General features: G+C 49.8%; 2 protein-coding genes across 2 annotated transcripts; one reads left to right on the top strand and one right to left on the bottom strand.

The window, feature by feature from the left end:
• Positions 1-293: 293 nt before the first annotated feature.
• Positions 294-9,149, bottom strand: LOC128821253 (zinc finger protein OZF-like). Its single transcript, XM_054002201.1, has 4 exons — positions 8,874-9,149; positions 5,152-5,230; positions 3,969-4,965; positions 294-1,922 (listed from the first exon to the last, which is right to left on the bottom strand). The coding sequence occupies exons 1-4, from the start codon at positions 8,961-8,963 to the stop codon at positions 1,859-1,861; spliced, it is 1,230 nt and encodes a 409-aa protein (XP_053858176.1). The 5' UTR covers positions 8,964-9,149; the 3' UTR covers positions 294-1,858.
• Positions 9,150-20,731: 11,582 nt separating this feature from the next.
• LOC128821235 (uncharacterized) lies at positions 20,732-25,606 on the top strand. Its single transcript, XM_054002175.1, has 5 exons — positions 20,732-20,817; positions 21,424-21,609; positions 23,234-23,618; positions 24,711-24,889; positions 24,970-25,606. The coding sequence occupies exons 1-5, from the start codon at positions 20,732-20,734 to the stop codon at positions 25,106-25,108; spliced, it is 975 nt and encodes a 324-aa protein (XP_053858150.1). The 3' UTR covers positions 25,109-25,606.
• The last annotated feature ends 2,281 nt before the right edge of the window (positions 25,607-27,887 follow it).

Raw genomic sequence — 27,887 nt, 5'->3', positions numbered from 1 at the left:
GTCAGTCTCTGTTTTCCAGTTGTTTCAGGAGCAGAGATTTCTCTAGATAACATGACAAATCTCTGGAGCTTCTGCAAAGTGGGACTTCAAACAATAAAATCCCTCTGTAAGTTAATTTTTCCCCTCATATATGAATTCCTCCTGTGAAGAATATATATATAAAATTTTTATATATACATACATACACACACACACACACACACATATATATATATAATATATACAATTTGATATGGCCTGCCATGCCATATTTCATTTAGACTTATGTTGTCTTTTTGCTTTGGTATTGCAATAAATCACATGAGACTTCATTTTCTTCATGGTGAAAAAGCTTATTCTTTATTCAAGTAACTCATTTTTATACAGTTTTACAGACCTTATGTGTGACTCCAATTGGTTAGTAGCTTTCTTGCCAATTACTTTATTGGTTAGTAAGAAATATTTTACTTGTCCATCAAATCTCTCTACTCTTAAATCGTTTACATATTTTCTTCACTGGTTCTCATGGGATAGATTTAATGTTTATGCAGGTGCTAGTTGTTTTTCACCCAGGAATAAATTATTATGTTAATGAACTGTTCACACTAGGATTGCTTTTACATGGGAACTTGCAAAGTGCTAGCTTGACAAGGTCTGCCACTGATCTAACAGAGCAGGCCTGATTTTATGAGGCCTTTTTTTATAATTTTTTCTACTTTACTGCAACACTTCGGTTGTATGTGGATTCTCAGTAAGGCTATGGGTAAGACTTGAACTCATGTCATGGATGTTTCCAACAAATTTTATTAATCTGTGTTTTGAGAGTTCCAGTCATACAAACAGTCTTACCACTTATCTGGGGTGTGTAGGGAATTTATAGATCCCGAACAATTCCCAACATTTGACTAACATTTGACCAACTCCAAAGGAATCCCAAACACTGGAATTATATGATTTAGTAAAATATCCACCACCTCCTTTTGTTGTGTTGGTGTGACAGGGGTAAGCCTCAGACCGTCCACTAAAGGTGTCAACTAACACTAATACATGCCTGCATCCTTTTTGGCTGGTAACTCAGTAGGATTTATTTGCCAACAATGTCCAGGAGAATCCCCTGCTTCTGTTATTGCTAACACAACTCTTTTGCTCATGTTTGGGTGGGTTCTAGAGAAGATTTCTCATCTGTTTGTTACAGATTGTACAATATCAGTTATTTCTCTTTCTATTACTGCTTTCTTCAGATGTTTCAAAAGGTTTCTTGTTCCCCTTTAAGTGTCTTTTATGATCTCGCTAAGGTGGGACTACAATCTGTCCCTCTGGTGTAACAGTCCATTCACATTCCTTGATTTCAAACTTTGTGCCAGAAAACTGATGGTTCTTTTGATCAAATTTTGGGGCAAATATTGACAAATTGATTTCCTTCTGTGGCACCACTGTTAAGATGCCTTTTCTTGCTGCTTTTACTATTTTATCAGCAAAAAGATTCTCTAATTCAAGAGTTGCTTCCCCATTTTGATGAATCTTGCAATGTATAAAGGCTGCTTCTCTAGACTTCTAAATACTCTGTAGCAGTGCATCTCTTCAGTGTGTTCAATTCCATGACCTTGAACAGTTGCCAGTCCTCTTTCTTTCCAGATGACTTCACCAACAACATTAAATGCATATTCAGAATTAGTCCATATGTTTACCTTCTTTCCTTCGCTCAGTCCTTGGCCTTTCTTATTCAGTAAACCATCTTAAACTATCTGTTATTCTCCACACTTTGCAAAAGTCCAATAGATCCTTCTTAGAAGAGTGTGGCAAATAGAGTGACTGATGAATCACCCAGTGTTTTCCTAATTAATATTTTAAAGGTTGGAAGAAAGGTCTCAGCTTTCAGCTACAAAGGTGACATCAGCTTTTGGACTCCACCTCTGCCTTCGTCCACCTTGGCTGTAGAAGAGCTGGAAAAAGCGATGAAAGAGAAAAAAAAAAAAAAACCTTGAGAAACAACCCCAAAAGCAAATTCCCTCTCCACACCATGCCAGGACAGAGTAAGTGGCCTAACAAACCTTATGAAACAGGTGGGATCCTATAAAATGTCACAACTTGGTTTCTAAGAGCCCTGATTTTCCTGAAAACACACAAATACACAATTTCACACTACCCAACAAAAAGAGCTGCCTTTATGCTACCTTCTGTGGAGTCCCGGGACCATGGTTCCTCACCCCTAAGGCCACTGCAGGGAAATTCTTAAAAGTCTTCAGCAAGAAAGAATTCCTTGCAAGATGTTTCTGGTCCAGAGGGAGGCTGCCGGGTCCAGTCCCATCTGAGGTGCCAGAAAAACTGATGCCTTAAAGGCCTTAGAAATGAAATAACACCATTTGGAGATAATATTAGTATAGGAGGTAATATAAAGGCTGGTCTTTATTGGAAGCCTCAAAGTGGCAGGTATGGAAGATGTCCACAAAATGCCCACCCCACCATGGGGTAAACACAGTTTTTTAAGTTTAGCAAATTAGCATATTTGACAAAAATCACCAATTAGAAGCACAGGTGGTGAGGCACGACAAAAGTTTGTTGGCAAGAGTCACTCTACCTGTGACTGGAGACTTCAGGCACATGAAAGAAACAAAGCAACAACAAAACCAATCAAAAATCCAGGCAATCAAACCAGAAATGAACCAAGAACTGTCTGTGTGAGTTTAGGTGCATGTGACAAAAGGACAGTAATGGCAAGGACAAAAGTAATACAGCCCAAAAGCTTAACAGCACTCAACAGGACTTAACTTATACCTTAACCTTAACTTATACCTTAAACGTAACAATTAGCAAAGGAACAGCACTTAACAGTATTTAACCTCAGTTATGACTTAACAATTTACAGAGGGATAGTATTTAATTTAGCATATAACTTATATTAAACCTGGAATTATGGTAAGGCTCTTCACAAAGCACTGACTCAGAAAACTAACCTGTCCAACTTCAAGTTAGACAGATTTTGAGAAGAAATCAGGAGAAGAGAGAGAGGGAGAGACAGGAGCAAGAGAGAGAGAGAGGAGAGAACTATTCACAGCCATGGCCTTGGACCTAGTGCCATCTCAGCTGCTGTGGGATGTGTCAGTGTCACACCCGTGTCATGCATGGCCTATACCTGCTCTGGTCCCTCTCACAAGTGGGATTTTTGGGGTGCCAGGGGCTTGACAGCCACTTTGGTGGGGCTGGACCAGAGGCTGCAGTGGCTGGGGGTGAGGCAGCAACCACCCCACCTATGCAGAACTTGCTCTGTCCCCCCAGTTCACACTGGAGATGTTTGGGGCCATTCATCATTTCTCTGCTCTCCAACACTGAGGCAATGGACTCTGGCTACAGCTCAGAGCTTGTGCCCATGGCAACCACCCCTGGCAATGGGGCTCCATGGAGCTGCTCTCAGGAACCCCCCAAGAATTGGAGAGTACCCCAAAACCACTTCCAAAATGTGGGATGACCCAAGATCCCTTCAGGAACGTGGAATACCCCAGGGTTCCTCCTTCTTTCATCACCCCCAACCTTTGGCTGTCTCATTCCAGACCGTGCCCCACCCTCCTATCTCCATACAAACCCACCCCATTCCTCCTGGATATCAGGAGCCCCTTCCCAAGACCTACTTCCCCCAATCCATCCTTCCCAATCCCCTTCCAACCCCATCCCACCCTGAGGAGCTGTGGAATGGAATAGTTTTGGGCTGGGATTGAGCCATTTTGGGATAGGATTGAATAGTTTTAAGTGAGATTGAGTGGTTTTGAGATGATAGATCTATCCTTCTTGGCTTTTCAAACATAAAATGATGGAGAAAATTCTTCCAAATACCCCAGAGCCATCAAATCCTCTAGAATATCTCCCAAACACCAAATTCCCCTACCAGTAAATAGAGGGTAAATGGCAGTAAAATGGTGAGGTTTTAGGTGATGAAGTTGGAGCATCAGACAAAGCTCTTCCTGCAGTTGGGGCACTTGTGGAGCTTCCCTTACCATTGCCTCTGTTGGTGCTGGGCCAAGTGAGACCTCCTGGAGAAGCTCTTCCCACATTCCTCACATAGGTAGGGCCGTTCCTCAGTGTGGATTCTCCGGTGGTGGTTCAGGTTGGAGCGATCGCTGAAGCTCTTCCCACATTCCTCACACCTGTAGGGCCGTTGCCTAGTGTGAATGCGCATGTGGACTGTCAGATGGGACCTCTGGTTGAAGCTCTTCTCACATTCCCAGCACCTGTAGCTGTCATATACCCTGGTTTCCACACACTGGTGGTTGTGAATCTTCCTGAAGCTCTTCCCACATTTCTCACACTTGCTGGGCTGTTCCCTGGTGTCAGTGCAATGGTGGACATTCAAGTGGGAATGCTGGCTGAAGCTCTTCCCACAATCGGGACATTTGTAGGGCTTCTCCCCAGTGTGGATCCTCTTGTGGCGGATCAGGTTAGATCTCCGGCTGAAGTTCTTCCCACATTCCTCACACCCATAGGGCCGTTCCCCAGTGCAGTTTATCTCATGCCTGATCAGTTTGGATGTCTCTCTGAAGCTCTTCCCACATTCAGAGTGCTTGCAAAGCCTTTCATCATCGTGGATCATCTCGTGACGGGCCAGGTTGTTGCTACGGCTGAAGCTTTTCCCACATTCCCCACACTCATAGGGCCTCTCCCCAGTGTGGATCCTCTGGTGGCGGATCAGGTTGGAGCTGTGGCTGAAGCTCCTCCCACATTCCCCACACTTGTAGGACTTCTCCCTGCTTTGATGGTGCTCAGGGACCACCAGGTCCAAGCTCTGGCTGAAGCTATGTCCACCTTCCTTGCATAGGGTGAGTCTTTCTTCCTCCGAGCACCCTGGGCTGGGTTTGGAGCCCCTTCTCATGTGGGATCTCTGGGGCTTTTCCTCCCCGTTGGATTCCTGCGCTGTGGAGCTGCTCAAAATGGCCTCTTCCACAAGGTCCTGCCATGGGGATTTGTCCTCCCTGGTCTCCATCCTGTGCTCCTTGTCTGTGGGAGGAAGGACAAGGAGAGGATGGGATTTGCCTCTGTGCCACAGGGAAGGGGCAAGAGATACTCCCAATGTGTCCCTGGCAGGACAGCATCAGTAGCAGGGCTGTCCTGCAGCCGGGTGCTGTGCTGGGCTGGGAGATGGAGCAGGAGAGAGGGGAAAAGGGGCAGTGACTTCCTCCTTACCTGCCAGGGGGTCCAAGGGCATCTTCCTCTTCCTCGCAGCCTCCTTCTCCATCTGGCCAAGCTTTGGGAATGAGAAAACCTGATTTTGGGGGTAAACAAGGTGTGAGTGCCTTGGGTTGGGTGTTCCTCCTGCCCAAGTCCATCTCTAGAAGTCACCAGGTGTCTGGTGTCCATGAAACCTCTAATAATCAAGAGTGAATCCCAAAAAAGCCTCTCCCTTTCTAATCTCCTCACTTTGAGGTTCTGAGGTCCCCCTTCTCGGGGCTGCTGGAGGTTTCCCTCACACTGGGGTTCTGCTTTGGGATGCCTGGGGGGTTTTGCAGGTCACACAAGTCCCTTCTCTCTTGATTTTGCTTTGGCTCCCAGGGGTCCCAGGCTCCTCCCACTCCAGGCACTTGGGACTCACCACTCTCCTGGCACCCCTTTCATCTCCTGGACCCTGCTCATCTCCAGGCTCCCCCACTCCTCCAGGCTGCCAGGGGATGGCAAACAATGGATACCAAAAACCTCCGGCCTTACAAATATTGAAACAACTCCATGCAGAGTCCTTGGAGCTCCTGAGGATTGGCAGAAGCCTTCCTCAAGATGCCCTGCCTTGGGTCTTTTTGGTATGGCAAAACAAGCTCCTGAAGGTTGCTTGATTTGTGCTAAGACCAAGGTTTGAAAGACAGGTGTTGGCCAAGGAAGGCTGGAACCTCCCTTGGAATGGAGAATATGACCCCCTTCCCTCATAATTATTATAATTTTGAAATTAAGGGATGGAAAAGGGATTTCCTTTACAAACCCCCCAGGGCAGCCGGTCCCAGTGCCCCCTCTGAATAGTGACAGGAACTATAGCCAGAACCTCAGGAGCAGCAAGCTGGAATAGCAGGGCAGGCTCACCAGGGCAGCAAGAGAGAGGCAGCAGAAACTCCAGGGTCCTGCCCGAAGCTGTGAGGTGTCCGGGTGTCGGGTTACAATCTGTCAAGAAGCTCTGAAGCAGCAGCAGAGAACAGTGGGGCTGGACAGGGAATCGCTCCCCGCGATTTCTCACCAGCAATGGCTGGTCCTTGGGTCCAGACTTGTGCAGAGAAGGCAGCCCCCGGCAGGGAACGGGGTGTTCCCACTCCTGGTACAGCACACACCAGCTCTGGGCTCCCAAGCAGCAGAGAAGCAGAGAAACAAGCCAGCGAGCCCAGTCATAGTGCCAAAGGAAAAGAAACAAAAAGAAACAGAGAGAACCCACAGAAGCAGCAGGATCCCTGGTCAGAGACACCAGTGGTGTGACCACTCCAACAGCTGGCCTGGAAGGAAAGGGGCTGCCCCACATCCTGCCCCCAACTCTCTCTGGAAACCCCAGCCTGGCTCCCACTCATTGCAATACACCCAGAGCAGCAACCACCCCGGACACAAAACAAAACAATGAACCCAAAAAAACTATATGGGATAAAAAACCATCCCCAAGACACCAAGTTAAAAAGAAACTTGCAAGAGGAGGGAGGCTATGGGCTGTATGTCCCTTCCAAAAATGCCAGGTGGATTTTACCGGAATGCCCCAAGTGGGAAGGCTTAAATATCTTCTGGTAATAGCATGTCAGCTAACAAGGTGCCCAGAAGCATTTCCAACTCCTTCAGCAACTACAGGACCAGTCATTAAAGTATTTTTGGAACAAATAATTTGAAGATATGGGATTATGGGAGCAATAGACTCAGACAGAGGAACATATTTTACAGGAAAAATTCTTCAAGGGATTATGGCAGCTTTAGGAATACAATGGAACCTCCATAACCCCTGGCACCACAGAGCAGGTAGAAAAAAAAAAAAATGAGTGAAGAAATAAAGAAACACCTTTTGAAGCTAGAAATAGAAACCAAGATGCCATGGGCATGGCTTTTGCCACTGGATTTGGCAAGAAAAAGAGCCAGACCCAGGGCAGATATTCAATTATCTCCCATGGAATTGATGTCTGGAATTCCTTACCCTGGTAAGGAATTCCAGACATGAATTCCTTACCCTGGTAATTCTCCACCTAGTGCAGATGGAGAGAAGGGATGTAAAAGCAGTCTGCGGCCAGAATCCTGTCTCCTGTGAAATCTCTCCCACAGGAAGCTGGGCTGGCACAGAGCCTGCCTTGGCACTTTGCTGTTCCCAGCATCCAAGCAGGACATCGGGCCCTGCCTAAGGACTGCAAAGCAGCACCACTGGTGGCCAAGTGGCGTGGCCCGTGCCAAGTGGCCCTGAGGCCAGAAACAGCCGCCAGCACAGCTGAACACGGGGGGACCCCTCAGCCTCGGCTCCAGGGCTCTGAAGCCCTGGAGATTTGCACTTCCCGCCTGCAGCAGGAGGATGGGAGGCCCCCACTGAGCCTGCACTGAAGGCAGCGCAGCAGCACCCAGGGCTCCACAGCGGGGCAAGGCCCTGGGCCTGCCCACACATCCTCTGCTCAAATCCTCCGCCTGAGCACCCTCCTTTGGCATCTCCAGCTACGGGGGCCAATCCTTGTCGTCATTGTTTTCTTTATGTTAAGTTGTTTCTGTGCCTTCAGTCAGAATAGGTGCTGGGGAAGACAACGTGAGAATTTGACAAAATAATTAGATTACACTATTAGAATATCTTCCTTAATATTTTACATTGTCGCTTAGGGTTGGGCCAGAGGTGGGAGAATCAATTTGCAGCCTTAGGAGAAGAAGTAGCAAAAGTTTTTAACCTTAGCAATTGTTGGGGCAGGAGGATCTCAAGAGTGGCCATGGGTGGCCAGCCAAGTCAAACCTAAATGGTGGGTCAGCAGTCTGAGTGAGTTCCATAATGGAACGGGATTTTGGGATGAGGAAGGAAGTTCAGGGCAGCTTCACTGTTCTGAAAGAGCTATTTATTGCCTAAAAAGGACAGAGGGTGTAGATGCATGAAAAAGCATTTGTGAATAAACCTTACCTTTGGGTTTAGACTGTTGGACCCCCAACTGCCTTCCTTATGATTGTTGCAAATATTGAGGCAGATGAGAAATGGAATATTTCAACATCAGATGGTATTACATTATCTATTAGCATAAAAAAGGAGATGTTTATGGAAAATTAAACTACTCAAGGACAGAGAATTATGTCATTGGGTCAAAGAAGACCCAGGAAGAAAAGATAAAATCAATGGTAATTAGGGTTTGTAAAGACAATTACTAAGAAAATAAAAGAGGAGGGATTGAAAGAAATAAGATGAATGTGTCTTTACAAACAGACCGTGTGAATCTGCCTGGGGATAAGGCCATGAACTCAGAGATAGGGAGGTAACACAAGAAGCTATTACTTCTAGAGAATGTTACTGATCAACACAGACGGTTGCTCAGCCAAGACCGTGTTAAATTCCTGAACCTAGAGCAAGAGAACAAAGAATTAGTCAAATAATTAACAGGTTTGTCTTTCTTTTATATAATGAAAGGGAGGTGCATACTGGGGGGGGGGGGGGGGGGAAGTGGCATAGAGCAGGCGATTCGGGAAGTCTGTACCTTCTGATTACCTCAGCCGTGGGAAAAAGGAAGAGGGTGATGCAGAAGGGACCTTAAGATAAAAGAGAGGCTGCATCCTCCAACCATTTGAGAGACTCCACGGGAAATGCCCCATGGCCTCTCCCTTTATTCGAATAAAGTCACAGGACTCCTCTGTCTCCTTATTGGACATAAACCTCTGACATCGTGGATTAATTTCAAACACACACACACACACATCCCCACACACATCCCCAACCTCATCACCTCCCTCGTCCTGCGCTGCCCCACGCGAACACAGAGGCCTGCCGTGGAGAACGGAGAGCGGCGGCGGCGGCGGCTCTCGACGCGTCCCATCACGTCCCGCGGCGCCGCCTTTCCCGGCAGCCCCCGCACCGCCCTCAGCAGCCGCCGCTGCTCTGGTGGGTCAGGGAGTCGGGGCGGGGGGGATCTCGCCGGTACCGGGATCACCGGAAAGGCCCCGGGATCCGCGGGGCTCCTCCGGCAGCCCTCTGAGCCGTGGCGTCGCCCGCAGGTCCCGGACCCCCGCGCCGAACAGAGGAAATGGTTAGGGAACAACACTCCCTTCCTCCCCCTCCGCGGGAATGGAAGCGGCCGAGCCCGGAGACCGCTCCTCCCACCCCCCAGTCCCCGGCGCCTCCCAGTAACCATCCAAAGCGTCCTAGTCCATCCCAGTGCTCCCACTGGGAGCACTGGGTCAGTGACTACGAACTTGTGCGATCTTAGAGCCACAAATGCCACCTCTGAGTTGATACCAAGAGCCTGGGGAAATGACTTCTTTTTCCCACGGAAAACCGCCTGTCTTTGCGGACACTCACACAGGTCCTCAGGGACGTCCTGCCCTCAAAATTTCCAAACTTTCCTGGATTTCTCGAAAACTAGAGAGGTCAGAAACAAGGAACCCGTGTGATCTTAGAGCCCCAAATACCACCTCCGAGCTGATACCCAGAGCCTGGGGGCATGACTTCTGTTTCCCATGGAAAATGGCCTCTCATTGCAGCCACTCGCACTGGGCAACCGAGGTATCCTGACCGCAAAATTTTAGAACTTTGCAGGATTTCACCAAAACTACAGATGTCAGAGACTAGGAACCTGTGTTATGGTAGAGACACAAATGCCCCTACGAGCTGATTGAGAGAGCCTGGGGAAATGTCTTCTTTTTCCCATAGAAAATGGCTTCTCTTCTCAGCCACTCACACTGGCCCATAGTGGCATACTGACCTCAAAATTTGCAAACTTTTCAGGATATCTCCAAAACTAAATCTTACAGGACTGAGGAAAAAGCATTCCCCTACAGACCCATATGCCACCTCTAAGATGATACCCAGAGCCTGGGGTAATGACTTCTTTTTCCCATGGAAAATGGTCTCTCTTTGCGGCCATTCACAGTGGCCCACGGTGGACTCCTGACCTCCAAATTTCAAAGTTTGCAGGATTTCTCGAAAACTAAAGCCTGCAGAATGGAGGGCCAATCATTCCCTTACAGCCCTAAATGCCACCTAAGCAGATACACAGAGCCTGGGAAAATAACTTCTTTTTCCCCTGGAAAATGGCCTCTCTTTGCAGCCACTCGCACTGGCCTACACTGGCATCCTGACCTCAACATTTCCAAACTTTGAAGGTTTTCTCCAAAACTAAATCTTAAAGAACAGAGACCCAAACATTCCCTTACAGCCCCACGTACCACCTCTAAATAGGTACCCAGTGCCTAGGGACATGACTTCTTTTTCCCATGGAAAATGGCCTCTCTTTGTGGCAATTCACACTGGCCCACACTGGGATCCTGACCTCCAAATTTCAAACTTTGCATGATTTCTCCAAAAGTACAGATGTCAGACACTAGGAACCTGTGTGATCTTCGAGCCCCAAACCCCAGCTCTAAGTAGATACAGAGGGCCTGGGGAAATGACTTCTTTTTCCCATGGAAAATGGCCTCTCTTTGTGGCCACTCGCACTGGCCCACCGTGGAATGCTGACCTCAACATTTCCCAACTTTGCAGGATTTCTCCAAAACTGCAGATGTCAGCAACTGGGAACCTATGTGATCATAGGGCCCCACACCCCAGCTCTATGTAGATCCCCAGAGCCTGGGGAAATGTCTTCTTTTTTCCCCTGGAAAATGGGCTCTCTTGGAGGCCACTCGCTCTGGCCCACGCTGGCATCCTGACCTCCAAATTTCAAACTTTTCAGTATTTCTCCACAACTACAGATGTCAGACACTAGGAAACTGTGTGATCTTAAGGCACAAACACCACCTCTAAGTAGATCCCCAGAGCCTGGGGAAATGACTTCTTTTTCCCATGGGAAATGGCCTCTCTTTGTGACAACTCTCACAGGCCTGCACTGGCAACCTGACCTCAACATTTCCAAACTTTGCAGGATTTCTCCAAAACTACCGATGTCAGACAACAGGAAGCTGTATAACCTTAAAGCCACAAATCCCAGCTCTGGAGTAGAACCCCCGAGCCTGGGGAAATGACTTTTTTTTTTTACCAGGGAAAATGGCCTCTCTTGCGGCCATTCGCACTGGCCCATAGTGGAATCCTCACCTGAACATTTCCAAACTTTGCAGGATTTCTCCAAGACTAGAGAAGTCAGACACTAGGAACCTGTGTGATCTTTGAGCCCCAAACCCCAGCTCTAAGCAGATACCCAGAGCCTGGGGAAATGTCTTCTTTTTCCCATGGAAAATGGGCTCTCATTGCGGCAAATCGCACTGGCCCACACTGGCATCCTGAATTCCAAATTTGCAAACTTTGCAGGATTTCTCCAAAACTACAGATGTCAGCACGTAGGAACTGGTGTGATCTTACAGCCCCAAATCCCAGCTCTATGTAGATCCCCAGAGCCTGGGGAAATGTCTTCTTTTTCCCATTGAAAATGGCCTCTTTGCGTCCACTCCCACTGGCCCACTGTGGAATGCTGACCTCAACATTCCCCAACTTTGCAGGATTTCAACAAAACTACAGATGTCAGCCCCAAAGAACCTGTGTGATCTTAGAACCCCAAACACCAGCTCTAAGTAGATCCCCAGAGCCTGGGGACATGACTTCTTTTTCCCATGGAAAATGGCCTCTCTTTGCGGCCACTAGCACTGGCCCACAGTGGCCTCCTGACCTCAGCATTTCCAAACTTTGCAGGATTTCTCCAAAACTACAGATGTCAGACATTAGGAACCTGTGTGACCTTAAAGCTGCAAACCCCAGTTCTAAGTAGATACAGAGAGCCTGGGGAAATGTCCTCATTTTCCCCTGGAAAATGGCCTCTCTTGCGGCCACCCGCACTGGCCTACACTGGCATCCTGACCTCAACATTTCCAAACTTTGAAGGTTTTCTCCAAAACTAAATCTTAAAGAACAGAGACCCAAGCATTCCCTTACAGCCCCACCTACCACCTCTAAATAGGTACCCAGTGCCTAGGGACATGACTTCTTTTTCCCATGGAAAATGGCCTCTCTTTGTGGCAATTCACACTGGCCCACACTGGGATCCTGACCTCCAAATTTCAAACTTTGCATGATTTCTCCAAAAGTACAGATGTCAGACACTAGGAACCTGTGTGATCTTCGAGCCCCAAACCCCAGCTCTAAGTAGATACAGAGGGCCTGGGGAAATGACTTCTTTTTCCCATGGAAAATGGCCTCTTTGTGGCCACTCGCACTGGCCCACCGTGGAATGCTGACCTCAACATTTCCCAACTTTGCAGGATTTCTCCAAAACTGCAGATGTCAGCAACTGGGAACCTATGTGATCATAGGGCCCCACACCCCAGCTCTATGTAGATCCCCAGAGCCTGGGGAAATGTCTTCTTTTTCCCCTGGAAAATGGCCTCTTTTTGAAGCCACTCGCACTGGCCCGCACTGGCCCGCACTGACCTTAACATTTCCAAACTTTGCAGGACTTCTCCAAAGCTACACATGTCAGCCACAAAGAATCTGTGTGATCATAGAGCCCCAAACCCCAGCTTCAAGTAGATACAGAGAGCCTGGGGAAATGACTTCTTTTTCCCATGTAAAATGGCCTCTCTTTGAGGCCACCCGCACAGGCCCACTCTGGCATCCTGACCTCAACATTTCCAAACTTTGCAGGATTTCTCTGAAAGTACAGATGTCAGTGTCGTGGTTTGACATGGAAGTGAATTTTTTCCAGGAAGTTGGGTCAAACCAATCAGTGGTCAGGTTTGGATATTGGCATTTGGAGTGACCACTGAAAGTATGGACACGCCTCTGAGAACACAGGGGGTTAAAAGCAAGAACTCCCAAGGGAACTGTCTCTTTGGTTCTGGTCGTCAGAGAGTGCAGACTCTCTCCTGCCCAGCCTCAGGCTGGCTGGGTGAGGGGAAGCCATGCGGACTTGTCCAGGTAGGCCGAGGGGGCGGAAGGTCTGGAACCGAGACAGCTCCTGGACGGAAGGGTGGAGAGAAGTGGAGATGCCTTTGTTCCCCCCCCCCCCCCACAGAGCGAAAGTGACAGAGAGCCTGGCGGCACCTGGAAATTTGCTGGCAGAGGAGAAGGAGAAGGGGGGGGGATGATGTCCAGCGTGGGAGACGGAACGCTGGACCGAGATATCAGCCATCCAGGGAGTCTGAACTTTTAACCCTTTCCAGGAAATGAGGGCTTTGTAAAATATTACTCCTCCTTGATTTGTAGTGGAAGAGAGACAGTCTGGGACCTGAGATGTTAGAAGAAGAAATATTTAGGTGGGAGGAGATGATGAAGTAGCTTTTGGCTGGACTTTTCTTGGTAGCCACGGACTGAACCAAAATCTCCTGCAATAGAGACTGCATTTTAGGGGGATGCAGTGGTGACCCAAGGAGACCTGCTTCAGCTTCTAACCGCACAGGAATGGCAAGAACAGAAGAAAGCTGAGGAGGGAATGGTGATGCCCTCTGTCTTCGGGAAAGAAGATGATTTCTGTTCTTGGACCCTCGGCCCCAGAGGAAAATGGGGGGGACTGTAGTCCCAAGATGAGAAGCTGAACTGTTGTATCTTTGGGTCCGTGGCAAAGCATCCTTAAAGGAGCCCTATGAGCAGTCTGTCCATGCACGGTGGTGAGAGCACTGTGACATGGAATGGAGAGTGTCACACTGGCAGATTTTCTCCGGGCGGTTGCCATGTGTGACAGGGAAACACAGGGTGTGGCAACTGTGTTTCCTGGGGGGTCTGTGGTGCAAGAGAGACTTCTCTCTCCTTGATAGTTTGAGTATTGATTATCTGAAGGGTGGTAATTTGATCAGGAATCCCGGTGATGTTTCATAGTGGGTGGTTTTGGAAATTGGGTGGAGGAGGGGTGTTTTAAAAGGTCTTCATCCTGGATTTAGTTTATGTGTTTTTTGTGTTAGTAGTAGTTTAATAAAGTTTTTTTTTTCCCTTTGTTATTAAGCTTGGGCCTGCTCTGCTCTGTTCCTGATAACATCTCACAGCATTTATTTGGGGAAGATGCATTTTCATGGGGGCGCTGGCATTGTGCCAGTGTCAAACCATGACAGTCAGCCAGAAAGAACCTGTGTGATCTTAGAGCCCCAACCCCAACTCTAAGTAGATCCCCAGAGCCTGGGGAAATGTCTTCTTCTTCCAGGTAAAACGGCCTCTATTTGAGGCCAATCCCATTGGCCCACACAGGCATCCTGACCACAGCATTTGCGAACTTTGCAGGATTTCTCCAAAACTACAGATGTCAGGAACTATGAACTTCTGTGACCTGAAAGCTACGAACACGATCTCAAAATAGGTACCCAGAGCATGGGGAAATGACATTTTTTCCCATGGAAAATGGCCTCTCTTTGTGGCCACTCGCACTGGCCCGCACTGGCATCCTGACCTTAACATTTCCAAACTTTGCAGGACTTCTCCAAAAGTACAGATGTCAGCCACAAAGAATCTGTGTGATCATAGAGCCCCAAACCCCAGCTTCAAGTAGATACAGAGCCTGGGGAAATGACTTCTTTTTCCCATGGAAAATGGCCTCTCTTTGCGGCCACCCGCACAGGCCCACTCTGGCATCCTGACCTCAACATTGCCAAACTTTGCAGGATTTCTCCAAAAGTACAGATGTCAGCCAGAAAGAACCTGTGTGATCTTAGAGCCCCAACCCCAACTCTAAGTACATCCCCAGAGCCTGGGGAAATGTCTTCTTCTTCCAGGGAAAACGGTCTCTATTTGAGGCCAATCCCATTGGCCCACACAGGCATCCTGACCGCAACATTTGCGAACTTTGCAGGATTTCTCCAAAACTACAGATGTCAGCAAGTAGGAACCTCTGTGACCTGAAAGCTACGAACACGAGCTCGAAATAGGTACCGAGAGCATGGGGAAATGACATTTTTTCCCATGAAAAATGGCCTCTCATTGTGGCCACTCGCACTGGCCCACAGTGGAATGCTGACCTCAACATTTCCAAACTTTTCAGGATTTCTCCGCAACTACAGATGTCAGTCACTAGGAACCTATGTGATCATCGAGCCGCAAACCCTAGCTCGAAGTAGATCCTCAGCGCCTGGGGAAATGTCTTCTTTTTCCCATGGAAAATGGCCTCTATTTGCAGCCAATTCCACTGGCCCACAGTGGCATCCTGACCTCAACATTTCCAAACTTAGCAGGATTTCTCCATAACTACAGATGTCAGCAACTAGGAACCTGTGTGATCTTAGAGCCCCAAACCCCAGCTCTAAGTAGATTCAGAGAGCCTCAGGACATGACTTTTTTTCCCATGGAAAATGGCCTCTCTTTGCATCCACTCTCACTGGCCTACAGTGGCATCCTGACCTCAACATTTCTAAACTTTGCAGGATTTCTCAAAAATTACAGATGTCAGACACTAGTAACCGGTGTGGTCTTAAAGCCCCTAACCCCAGCTCTATGTAGATCCCCAGAGCCTGGGGAAATGTCTTCTTTTTCCCCTGGAAAATGGCCTCTATTTGCAGCCACTCGCACTGGCCCACACTGGCATCCTGACCTCGAAATTTGCAAACTTTTCAGTATTTCTCCAAGACTACAGATGTCAGCAACTGGGGACCTGTGTGACCTTAAAGCCGCAAACCCCAGCTCTAAGTAAATCCCCAGAGCCTATAGTGACCAAGGTCAGGGCCTCAGGAGACCTTAAGTGACCCCAAACGACCTCAGGTGACGCCAGTCAGGGACTCATATGACCTCAAGTGATCCCAAATGACCTCAAGTGCCCCCAGTGACCGGAGGTGACCCCAGTCAGGGCCTCAGGTGATGGCAAGTGACCCCAAATAACCTCAAGTGACCACGCTACAGGACTCAGGTGACCTCAAATGGCCAAAAATTACATCAAGTGACACCAGTCAGGGCCTCAGGTGTCTCAAGTGACCAAAAATGACGTCAAGTGACCCTGCTCAAGGCCTCAGGTGAATTCAAGTTACCAAAAATGACATAAAGTGACAGCAATCAGGGCCTTAGGTGACCTCAAGTAACCCCAAATGACCTCAAGTGACCCCAGACAGAGTGTCAGGTGACCTCAAGTGATCCCAAATGAGCTCAAGTGACCTCTTCTTTGCCCACCTTTCCTGTTTGCAGCCCCAATGTAGGCGGCAGCGCCCAGGCCAGGCGGTCAGCAGTGCTGACGCCTTGTGGCCAGAGTGCGATATTGCAGCCCTCTACTGAGGTCCTTCCTCGGCCACCATCTTGGGAGTGTCTCGGCCAATACGCTTTTGACTTTCTCAAAATGGCAGAAAAAAAAAAAAGGCAGGAAATTCGCCTCAGGTGAAATCAAGTGAAATAACCCCAAATGACCTCAAATGACCTTGGTCAGGGCCCCAGATGACCACCAGTGACACCAAATGACCTCAAGAGACCCCGGTCAAGGCTTCAGGTGACCACAAGTGACCACAGTCAGGGCCTCAGATGACCTCAAGTGAACACAAATAATTTCAAGCGACCCCGGTCAGGGCCTCAGGAGACCTCAAATAACTTTAAATGACCTCAAGTGACCTTAAATGACGTCAAGTGACCCTGGTCAGTGCCTCAGATGACCTCAAGTGACTTAAAATGACCTCAAGTGACCCCTGTCAGGACATCAGGTCATTAGAAGTGACCCAATATGACCTGAAGTGACCCCAATCAGGGCATCAGGTCTTCTTAAGTGACCCAAATGACCTCAAGCGACCATAAATGACCTCAAGTGACCCCACTCAGGACCTCAGATGGCCTCATATTACCCCAAATGACCACAAATGACCCCGGTCAGGACGTCAGGTGACCTAAAGTGACCCCAGTCAAGGCCTCAGATTGACTGACATGACCCAAAATGACCTCTAGTGACTCCGGTCAGGGCCTCAGATGACATAAATTGACCCAAAATGACCTCAAGTGACCACAGTCAGGGCCTCAGGTGATCTCAAGTGACCTCAAATGACCTCACATGACCGCAGTAAGGGCCTCTTGTGACCTCAACTGACCCAAAAAGACCTCAGGTGACCCACATCAAGGCCTCAGGTAACCTCAAATGACACCAAACGACGTCAAAGGACCCCGGTCAGGACATCAGGTGATTTCGAGCGACCCCAAAGGACTTCAAGTGACCCTGTAAAAACATCAGATGACCTTGAGTGATGCCAAATGTCTTCAAATGACCCCAATCAAAATCTCAGATGGCCTTGAGTGACGCCAAATGACCTCAACTGACCCTGGTCAGGGCCTCAGATGACCTCAAGTGACCCCAAATGAACTCAAGTGATCCCAGTCAGGGCCTCAGGTGATCTCAAGTGACCCCAAAAGGCCTCAAGTGACCCCAGGCAGGGCCTCAGGAGACCTCAAGTGACCCCATATGACCTCAGGTAACCTCGGTCAGGGCCTCAGGTGACCTCAAGTGACCCCGGTCAGGGCATCAGGTGACCGCAAGTGACCCCAATTGACCTCAAGTGATCCCTCTGCGGAATCAGAAGACCTCAAGTGACCCCAAATGACCTCAAGTGGCCCCAGATGACTTCAGGTGACTCCGGTCAGGGCCTCAGGTGACGGGGAGGGACCCAAAATTGCCTCAAGTTACCCCACAATGGGACTCAGATGACCTCAAGTGACCCCAAATGACCTCAAGTGGCCCCAAATGACCTCAGATGACCCCGGTCCGGGCATCAGACGGCAGCAAGTGACCCCAAATGACCTCAAGTGACCCCAGTCGGGGCCGCAGGTGATTTCAAGTCACCCCAGTCAGGGCCTAAGGTGACCTCAAGGGACCAAAAATGACATCAAGTGACACCAGTCAGGGCCTCAGTTGAACTCAAGTGGCTACAAATTACTTCAAGTGACCCCAAATGACCTCAAGTCACCTTGCTCAAGGCCTCAGGTGACCTCAAGAGACCAAAAAATGATGTCAAATGATGCAATAAGAGCCTCAGGTGACCTCAACAGACCCCAAATGACCTCAAGTGAACCCGCTCAAGGCCTCAGGTGACTTCAGGTTACCAAAAATGACATAAAGTGAAACCAGTCAGGGCCTTAGGTGAACTCAAGTGACGACAAATGACCTCAAGTGACCCCAAATTACCTCAAGTGACCCTGGTCATGGCCTCAGATGACCTTAAGTAACCTCAAATGACCTCAAGTGACCCCAGTCAGGGCGTCAGGTCATCTCAAGTAACCCAAAATGACGTCAAGTGACCCCATTCAGGGCGTCAGGTCATCTCAAGTGACCCCAAATGACCTCAAGTGACCCCAAATGACCTCAAGTGACCCCACTCAGGGCTTCTGATGACCTCAAATTACCGCGAATGACCTCAAGTGACCCCAGTCAAGGCCTCAGGTGACCTCAAGTGGTCCCAAATGACCTCATGTGACCTGTTCTTCTTTGTCCGCCTTCCCTGCCTGCAGCCCAAAGGTGGGTGGCAGCGCCTGGCTGACACGGGCGGCAGTGCTGCCGCCTTGTGCCCAGAGTGCGATACTGCAGCCCTTCACCAAGGCCCACCCACGGCCACCATCCTGGAAGTGTCTCGGCTGGGACGCTTTTGATCTTCTCAAAATGGTGTTAAAAAAAATAAAGCGGGAAATTCGCATTAGGTGAAATCAAGTGACCTCAAATGACTTCAACTGGCGCCAGACAGAGCCTCAGATGACCTCAAATGACTTTAAATTACCTCAGCGGACCCCAAATGACATCAAGTGACCCTGGTCAGGGCCTCAGATGACCTCAAGTGACTTAAAATGACCTCAAGTGACCCCAGTCAGGACGTCAGGTCATCTGAAGTGACCCAATATGACCTCAAGTGACCCCAATCAGGGCATCAGGTGATCTCAAGTGATCCCGGTCAAGGCCTCAGGTGAGTTCAAGTGACCACAAAAGACTTCAATTGACCTCGGTCAGGGCCTCAGATGACCTCAAGGGACCCCAAATGACCTCAAGTGACCCCAATCAGGGCATCAGGCGATCTCAAGTGATCCCGGTCAAGGCCTCAGGTGAGTTCAAGTGACCACAAAAGACTTCAATTGACCTCGGTCAGGGCCTCAGATGACCTCAAGGAACCCCAAATGACCTCAAGTGATGACAGTTATGGCCTCAGGTGATCTCAAGTGACCTCAAATGACCTCATGTGACCCCAGTAACAGCCTCTTGTGACCTCAACTGACCCCAGAAGACCTCAGGTGACCCATGTCAAGGCCTCAGGTGAACTCAAGTGACCAGAAGTTACCTCAAGTGACCCCGGTCAGAGCCTCAGGTGACCTCAAGTGATCCCAAATGACCTCACGTGACCCCGGTCTGGGTGTCAGACAGCATCAACTGAACCCAAATGACCTCAACTGACCCCAGTCGCGGACTCAGGTGACCTCTAGTGACCCCAAATGACCTAGAGTGACCAAGGTCAGGGTCTCAGGAGACCTCAAGTGACCCCAAATGACCTCAGGTGACAACGGTCAGGGACTCAGGTGACCTCAATTGACCCCAGTCAGGACCTCAGTTGACCAGAAATGATGCCAAATGACCTCAAATGTCCCCGCTCCGGGCCTCAGATGACCTCAAGTGACCCCAAATGACCTCAAGTGGCCCCAAATGACCTCAGGTGACCCGTTCAGGGGGTGTGACCACGGCAAGTGACCACAAAAGACCTCAAGTGACCCTGCTGAAGGGCTCAGGTGACCTCAAGTGGCCAAAAATGACATCGAGTGACACCAGTCAGGACCTCAGGTGTCTCAAGTGACCAAAAATGACGTCAAGTGACCCTGCCGAAAGCCTTAGGTGAATTCAAGTTACCAAAAATGACATAAAATGACAGCAGTCAGGGCCTTAGGTGATCTCAAGTAACCCCAAATGACCTGAAGTGACCCCGGTCAGGGCGTCAGGTGATCTCAAGTGACCCCAAATGACCATTTGTGACCCCGGTCAGGGCCTGAGGTGACCTCAAGTGACCCCAGTCAGGGCCTCAGGTGACCTCATGTGACCTCAAATGACCTCAAGCGACCCCGGTCAGGGCCTCAAGACATCTCAAGTGACCCCAAATGACCTCAAGTGACCCCGGTGCAGGCGTCATACGGCATCAAGTGACCCCAAATGACCTCAAGTGACCTCAGTCGGGGCCACAGGTGATTTCAAGTGACCCCAGTCAGGGCCTAAAGTGACCTCAAGTGACGCCAAGTGACCTCAAGTGACCCCGCTCCTGACTCAGATGACCGCAAGAGACCCCAAATGACCTCAAGTGGTCCCAAATGACCTCAGATTACCATGGTCAGGACCTCAGGTGTCGGCAAGTGACCTCAAAAGACCTCAAGTGGCTCGGAGAGGGTCTCAGGTGACCTCAAGTGACGCCACTCTGGGACTGAGGTGATCTCAAGTGATCCCAAATGACCTGGAGTGACCAAGGTCAGGGCCTCAGGAGACCTCAAGTGACCCCAAATGACCTCAGGTGATGCCAATCAGGGACTCAGGTGACCTCAAGTGATTCCGGTCAGGGCCTCAGCTGACCTCACATGTCCCCAAATGACCTCAAGTGGCCCCAAATGGCCTCAGGTGACCCTGGTCAGAGCCTCAGGTGACTTCATGTAACACCAAATGACCTCAAGTGACCCCGTTGAAGGACTCAGGTGACCTCAAGGGACCAAAAATGACATCAAGTGACACCAGTCAGGGCCTCAGGTGAGCTCAAGTGACCCGAAATGACTTCAAGTGACCCCAAATTACCTCAAGTCAACTTGCTCAAGGCCTCAGGTGACATCAAGAGACCAAAAAATGGCGTCAAATGGTACAATAAGAGCCTCAGGTGACCTCAAGTGGCCCCAAATGACCTCAAGTGACCCCGCTCAAGGCCTCAGGTGACTTCAAGTTACCAAAAATGACATAAAGTGAAACCAGTCAGGGCCTTAGGTGAACTCAAGTGACCACAAATGATCTCAAGTGACCCCAAATTACCTCAAGTGAACCCGCTCAAAGCCTCAGGTGACCTCAAGTGACTCCAAATTACCTCAAGTGACCCCGGTCTGGGCTGCGGATGACCTCTAGTGACCCCAAATGACCTCACGTGGCCCAAAATTACCTCAGGTGACCCCAGTCAGGAACTCAGATGACCTCAAGTGACCCAAAATGACCTCAAGTGACCCCGGTCAGGGCCTCAGGTGCCCTCAAGTGACATCGGTCAAGGCCTCAGGTGACTTCAAGTGACCGCAAATGTTCTCAAGTGACCCTGGTCAGGGCCTCAGGTGACCTAAAGTGACCCCAGTCAAGGCCTCAGTTGGCTTCAAGTCACCCCAAATTACCTCAGCTGACCCCGGTCAGGGCCTCAGGCTACCTCAAGTGATCCCAAATGACCTCATGTGACCTGTTCTTCTTTGTCCGCCTTCCCTGCCTGCAGCCCAAAGGTGGGTGGCAGCGCCTGGCTGACACGGGCGGCAGTGCTGCCGCCTTGTGCCCAGAGTGCGATACTGCAGCCCTTCACCAAGGCCCTCCCACGGCCACCATCCTGGAAGTGTCTCGGCTGGGACGCTTTTGATCTTCTCAAAATGGTGTTAAAAAAAATAAAGCGGGAAATTCGCATTAGGTGAAATCAAGTGACCTCAAATGACTTCAACTGGCGCCAGACAGAGCCTCAGATGACCTCAAATGACTTTAAATTACCTCAGCGGACCCCAAATGACATCAAGTGACCCTGGTCAGGGCCTCTGGTGACCTCAAGTGACCCCAGTCAGGGCCTAAGGTGACCTCAAGTGACACCAAATGATCTCAAGTGACCCCGGTCAGGGCCTAAGGTCACCGCAAGTGACCCCAATTGACCTCAAGTGATCCCTCTCTGGGACTCAGAAGACCTCAAGTGACCCCAAATGGCCTCAAGTGGCCCCAAATTACCACAGGTGACTCAAGTCAGGGCCTCAGGTGATGGGAAGTGACCCTAAATGTCCTCAAGTGACCCCGCTCTGGGACTCAGGTGACCTCAAGTGACCCCGCTGGAGGACTCAGGCGACGTCAAGCGACGAAAAATAACATCAAGTGACATCAGACAGGGCCTCAGGTGACCTCAAGTGACCCGGAATGACTTCAAGTGACCCCAATTGACCTCAAGTGACCCCAGTCAGGGCCTCAGGTGACCTCACCTGACCCCAGTCAGGGTCTCTTGTGACCTCAAGTGACCCCAAATGACCTCAAGTGACCCCGTTCAGGGCCTCAGGAGGCCTCAAATGACCCCAAACAGCCTCAAGTGACCCCGGGCAGGGCCTCAGCTGACCCCAAGTGACCTCAAGTGACCCTGGTCAGGGCCTCAGGAGACCTCAAGTGACCCCAAATGACCTCAAGTGTCCCCAGTCCCGGCATCTGATGGCATCAAGTGACCCCAAATGACCTCAAGTGACCCCGCTGAAGAACTCAGGTGACCTCAAGTGACCCCAAATTACTTCAAGTGACCCCAAATGACCTCAAGTCACCTTGCTCAAGGCCTCAGGTGACCTCAAGAGACCAAAAAATGACATCAAATGGTACAATAAGAGCCTCAGGTGACCTCAACAGACCCCAAATGACCTCAAGTGACCCCGCTCAAGGCCTCAGGTGACTTCATGTAACACCAAATGACCTCAAGTGACCCTGGCCTGGCCAGCTGATTATCTCTAGTGACCCCAAATGTCATCACATGGCCCAAAATTACCTCAGGTGACCCCAGTCAGGAACTCAGATGATTTCCAGTGACCCAAAATGACCTCAAGTGACCCCGGTCAGGGCCTCAGGTGACCTCAAGTGACCTCAAATGACCTCAAGTGACACCACCCAGGGCCCCAGATGACCTCAAGAGACCGCAAATGTCCTCAAGTGACCCTGGTAAGGGCCTCAGGTGACCTCAAATTACCCCAAATGACCTCAAATTACCTTAGTCAGGGCCTCAGGTGACTTCACGTGACCCCAAATGACCTCAAGTGACCCGGAGTGGGCCTCAGATGACCTCAAGTGACCACGGTCAGGGCCTCAGGTGACCTCAAGTGACACAAAATGACATCACGTGACCACGGTCTGTAGGAGGAGGGGTTGGGGAAGTCAGTCTAGGGTTGCCATGGGAAACAGTTGCTGTTTTAACTGTGGTCAGCTGGGTCACATCCAGGTGAACTGTCCCCACTGGCCACAGATTCAACAACCTATCTTGCCCCCCCCAAGACCATATCCTAGGAACCCATTTTATCAAGATCACCAGTTTCATCTACAGCAACAAGGGTACCAGCCAGCGGGAAACTGGCGGCGAAGCGCGAGGAAGGGCCGCGCGACGACACCAAGTGGCCCTTCTCAGCATCCCAGCCTTCCGACCATCAGGGAGGACGAGTGGCCTCGCGGCCAAGTCCAGCAGTTCAGCGCAGCCACGAGGACGGACTCCGCCTCTTCCGCCGGACAGGTACCCTAAATCAGGGCAATCGTCGGGTCCTCCGCAGCAGCGTCACCATCTCTCTCCAGGATGAGGACCTGACGAGAGTTCCTGCTGGGTTCCTGGGCCCCCTCCACAACTGTCGGGACACCACCGTGCTCATCTTAGAAGACTCCTTCAACACGCCGAATGAAATCACCATCTTACCTGAGGTAGTGTGTTTTCCACCAGGAGAGGAGATCACCGTCTCCGTCATTTGTAACCACCCGCCATTTACTTTAAGGAAAGGAGATCCTTTTGCTTTGCTTTACGTACTGGACACCCACGATGACCCAGACACAGAGAGACATGTTTTCTTCACCCAAAATGTATGTAAAGAAAGACCATTAATTGATGCCAAACTTTCTTTCCAGGGAAAGTCGGTGCAGATGCGGCTCATGGCAGACACAGACAGGAGCTGACGTGACCATCATCCCCCAGGCAAGGTGGCCCAGCGACTGGGAGCTTGTGCCCCCTTGCGGCAGGATCTCCGGTGTGGGCGGAGCGGTCCACTCTCTGAGGAGTAGGCATCTTGTGTGCGTGGAAGGTCCGGAAGGACAACTGGCAACGGTGAGACCTTTTGTTGTCTCTTCAAACATACTATTATTAGGAAGGGATGTTTTATGCCAATGGGGAGCCCGCCTCGACATCCCTAGCCCTTTGTGGGATTTTTAGTGTGGGCCACTGCAGAGCGCACTTCCCCACCCCTGACCTGGAAAACCAACACACCGGTCTGGGTGGATCAGTGGCCCCTTCCATCAGAAAAATTGAGTGCACTTCATAAATTAGTAGAGGAGCAGGTGAAACTTGGGCATTTAACACCTTCTACCAGCCCTTGGAATACCCCTGTCTTTGTAATTAGAAAACCTGGCACAGACAGGTGGCGCCTGCTCCAAGACCTGCGAAGGGTTAATGATGTGATAGAAGATATGGGTCCCATTCAACCAGGCCTTCCGTCACCTTCTATGCTCCCCAGAGACTGGCAGCTAGCAGTGATAGACATCAAAGACTGTTTTTTTAACATTCCACTCTACCCCGGGGATGCTCCCAGGTTCGCCTTTTCTGTACCATCATTGAATAGGGCTGAACCTTTTAAAAGATATCATTGGACATCCCTGCCTCAGGGGATGAAAAATTCCCCTGTGCTCTGTCAAACTTTTGTAGCGCAGATTTTGTCACCTGTGCGTCAGCTTTTCCCTGAGGCCATCATCCTGCATTACATGGATGATGTGCTAGTTTGTGCTTCCGACTCAACATACCTAAAGGCAACACTGGACAAGACTATTAAGGCTATCAAAGCTGCAGGGCTCCAGATAGCGGAAGAGAAGATCCAATTCTCAGCACCATGGAGGTACCTCGGATTCCTCATCACGGGAAGGACAGTGACACCACAGACACTGACCATCAACGAGGATCCGAAGACTCTGCGAGACCTTCAGCAGCTGTGCGGAACGATCACCTGGATCCGCCTCCTCCTGGGACTGATGACTGAGGAGCTGTCACCTCTCTTCTGTCTGCTTCGAGGCGACGGAGACCTCGCCTCACCGCGCGAGCTGACACCTGCCGCGCGGGAAGCCCTGCAACGGGTTGCTGTTGCTCTGAAGTCTCGCCAGGCACACCGCGTGGTCCGGACCCTTCCCGTGAACTTCACGGTGTTGGGTAAGTGCCCCCACCTCCATGGACTTCTCTTCCAGTGGGATAACAGAGCATCTGATCCCCTGGTCATCTTAGAGTGGCTCTTCCTACCACACCAGCCCTCTAGGACGATCACGACCCCTGCAGAATTGCTAGCCACTTTAATAATGAAGGCACGACACCGCCTCCAAACCCTCGCAGGGTGTGATCCTGCGTGCATTTACTTACCTGTTACATTAGATCAATTGGACTCGTTGTTGCAAACTAATGAAACTTTGCTCATTGCTCTGGACAGCTTCCCTGGACAAATTTCGGTTGACTATCCTAAGCATAAATTGTTTAAGGATACATTGCATTTGGCCCCAAGAATGTTTAAAAGTAAAACACCAATTCCAGGTGCTCTCACGGTGTTCACCGATGGGTCGGGCAGATCCCACAAATCGGTGATCACTTGGAAGGACCCGGACAGTCAGAAGTGGGAGTCTGACGTCCAACTGGTTGAGGGTTCCCCCCAGATCGTGGAACTTGCCGCAGTCGTGAGAGCATTCAAAAAATTTCAACAGCCTCTGAATGTGGTGACTGATTCGGCCTATGTCGCTGGGGTAGCAGAAAGGGCCGAAGGTGCCCTCCTCAAAGAAGTTTCAAACAAAAATTTATACAGCTTACTCTCTGATCTCATTTGGCTACTTTCCCATAGAGAGCAACCTTATCATATCATGCACGTAAGGGCACACACCGATTTACCCGGAGAGATCACTGAGGGTAATCGGAAAGCAGACCTCCTAGCCATGTCAACACAAATATCCACAACCACTTCAACCACCTTACCAGACATACTCCGGCAAGCACGGCTCAGCCATGCATTTTACCATCAGAATGCCCCGGCTCTTGTGCGACAATTTAAGATCTCGATAGCACAGGCAAGAGCCATTGTTTCTACCTGCCCGAGCTGAACTCTACGTACCCAATTACCCCATCGCCCCCTGTGCCCTTTCCTTTCCCCTAACCTCCCCTTTCCCTCAATCCTTATCCCTTTTCTCTAATTTTATTTAGTGCTTATTTAATAAATAAAAACGGGGGAGGTTGGGGAGGGACCACTGAGGAAAATTTATCATTCAAGTTCTGCTTTCTTTTATCACAAGACACTGAGGATGACTGCCGCCTTGAGGACACCTCTGAAACATCTGATGCTCCTGATCGTCATCATCTGGCTGTCACCGGTCAGGAGCTGGATAGTCCCACAGCTGAGAGAAAACATATGGGTCACGCTGGCGAAGTCCTTGAAGCAGGACAACTTCTGTATGGCCATGGGAAGTGTAGACAATCCGTTATCCACGTGCCTGGTAGGAGTCCCCCTGTTGCCAAACAACTATCCATATGCAGGAAAAAACCTAATCCTGTGGACACCTGGGATGAGTGGACGAGGATTCTGCCACATGCACCACAGGAGCCCCAAGAATTGGACCTATTGGGCTCCTCTCAGGCAACATATTGTGTCAGGTTTAGGTACCAGCCCTCCCAGAAAGACTGGGATCAAATGGCTAAACTCCACCCTGCTGGTACCCAAGAAGTAAAAAGACACGATGTATCTCCCCACGATCGGAGATACCATGCAGCAAATTGGTGCAATTACACCTCGACCATCGTATCTAGGTCCTCCTCAGTTCCCAGGGTGCTCCGCAGGGGGGTTTTTCTCATCTGCGGCGACAGGGTGTGGGCAGGGATTCCCTCCCAAATCCAGGGAGGCCCCTGCAGCCTTGGGCAGCTTACCACACTGACACCGAACAAAATCCAAATTTTAAATTGGAAAAATGAAAATAAATTGGCTCGCAAAAAGAGATCCTATAACCAATTCGACGAAAATTGTGATTCAAAAATTTACAATTGGGGAAAGACGAAGAGAGTCACGGTATCCATATTTTTACCGTGGTATGCCGCAGCAAAGGCCCTCGGTGAGCTTTCTCACCTCGAGTGTTGGCTCAGTAAGCAGGCCAACGCCACGTCCGCTGCCCTTTCCGACTTGCTAGCGGACGAAGAAGTCACCAGGCACGTCACACTGCAAAATAGGGCTGCTATTGACTTCTTACTGCTCACCCATGGCCACGGCTGTGAGGACTTTGAAGGAATGTGCTGCTTCAATCTGGCATCAAAGAGCACATCCATCCAAGCTAATATCCAGCAGATCCAAGAGCAAGTTGACGACCTCAAGACTGAGACCTCGACTGTAGATCCTGTGAATAAACTGCTATCTCAATGGGGTGTCCCAGGGTGGGTTGCGATCATCCTCAGGGGACTCTTTTGGATCTTTCTGATAATGTTCATTATCTCGGTTGCTTTATTTTTGTTTAAACGTATGTTGCTTAAAACGTTGGGAAGTACTTATTTAATAAATAAAAACGGGGGAGATGTAGGAGGAGGGGTTGGGGAAGTCAGTCTAGGGTTGCCATGGGAAACAGCAGTTGTATGAGTTCTCCACCCCCTTTTGGAAGAGAATTGTACCCTCCCCCTGTCCTGTCAGTTATTGTTCAAGTCTGCCCCTTAGCCTAGAATCTTCTCTGTTCCACGTTTTCCCTTTGGTTCTTCCACCAAGAACACTCCTTTCCCTTTTCCCCACTGGTTAATGTTATATTTCCCCTCCCTTTAGCCTTCTCCCGATTGTACCCTCAAATGCTAAACCCTCCTACCCCTACGCAGTCAAAGAATCCTCAGCCCGCCCTTCGGGGCTCTCGGAATCTGCCTCCCTTCTGCTTCGTTGTCTCCCTGTTTGCCCCTTCTGCGACCCTTCAATCAACGAGCAGGATTTCAGC

This window comes from Vidua macroura, chromosome 37 (assembly GCF_024509145.1).
Source record: "Vidua macroura isolate BioBank_ID:100142 chromosome 37, ASM2450914v1, whole genome shotgun sequence".
Classification (NCBI taxonomy): domain Eukaryota; kingdom Metazoa; phylum Chordata; class Aves; order Passeriformes; family Viduidae; genus Vidua; species Vidua macroura.
Note: the sequence above shows the minus strand (reverse complement) of the source record. Positions and strands in the feature narration are given on the sequence as shown.

Bases quoted from the DNA above. Each gene is read 5' to 3' on its own strand.
- LOC128821235 (XM_054002175.1), top strand. From the start codon at position 20,732: ATGACTTCAAGTGACCCCAAATTACCTCAAGTCAACTTGCTCAAGGCC. The intron at 20,818-21,423 runs GTACAATAAGAG...CCCTGCCTGCAG, and splicing joins CCAAAAAATGGCGTCAAATG to CCCAAAGGTGGGTGGCAGCG. The intron at 21,610-23,233 runs GTGAAATCAAGT...CATTTTATCAAG, and splicing joins AAGCGGGAAATTCGCATTAG to ATCACCAGTTTCATCTACAG.
- LOC128821253 (XM_054002201.1), bottom strand. From the start codon at position 8,963: ATGGGACGCGTCGAGAGCCGCCGCCGCCGCCGCTCTCCGTTCTCCACG. The intron at 4,966-5,151 runs GTAAGGAGGAAG...TTCCTCCCACAG, and splicing joins GCCCTTGGACCCCCTGGCAG to ACAAGGAGCACAGGATGGAG. The intron at 1,923-3,968 runs GTAAGGGAAGCT...CGCTTTTTCCAG, and splicing joins CAGCACCAACAGAGGCAATG to CTCTTCTACAGCCAAGGTGG.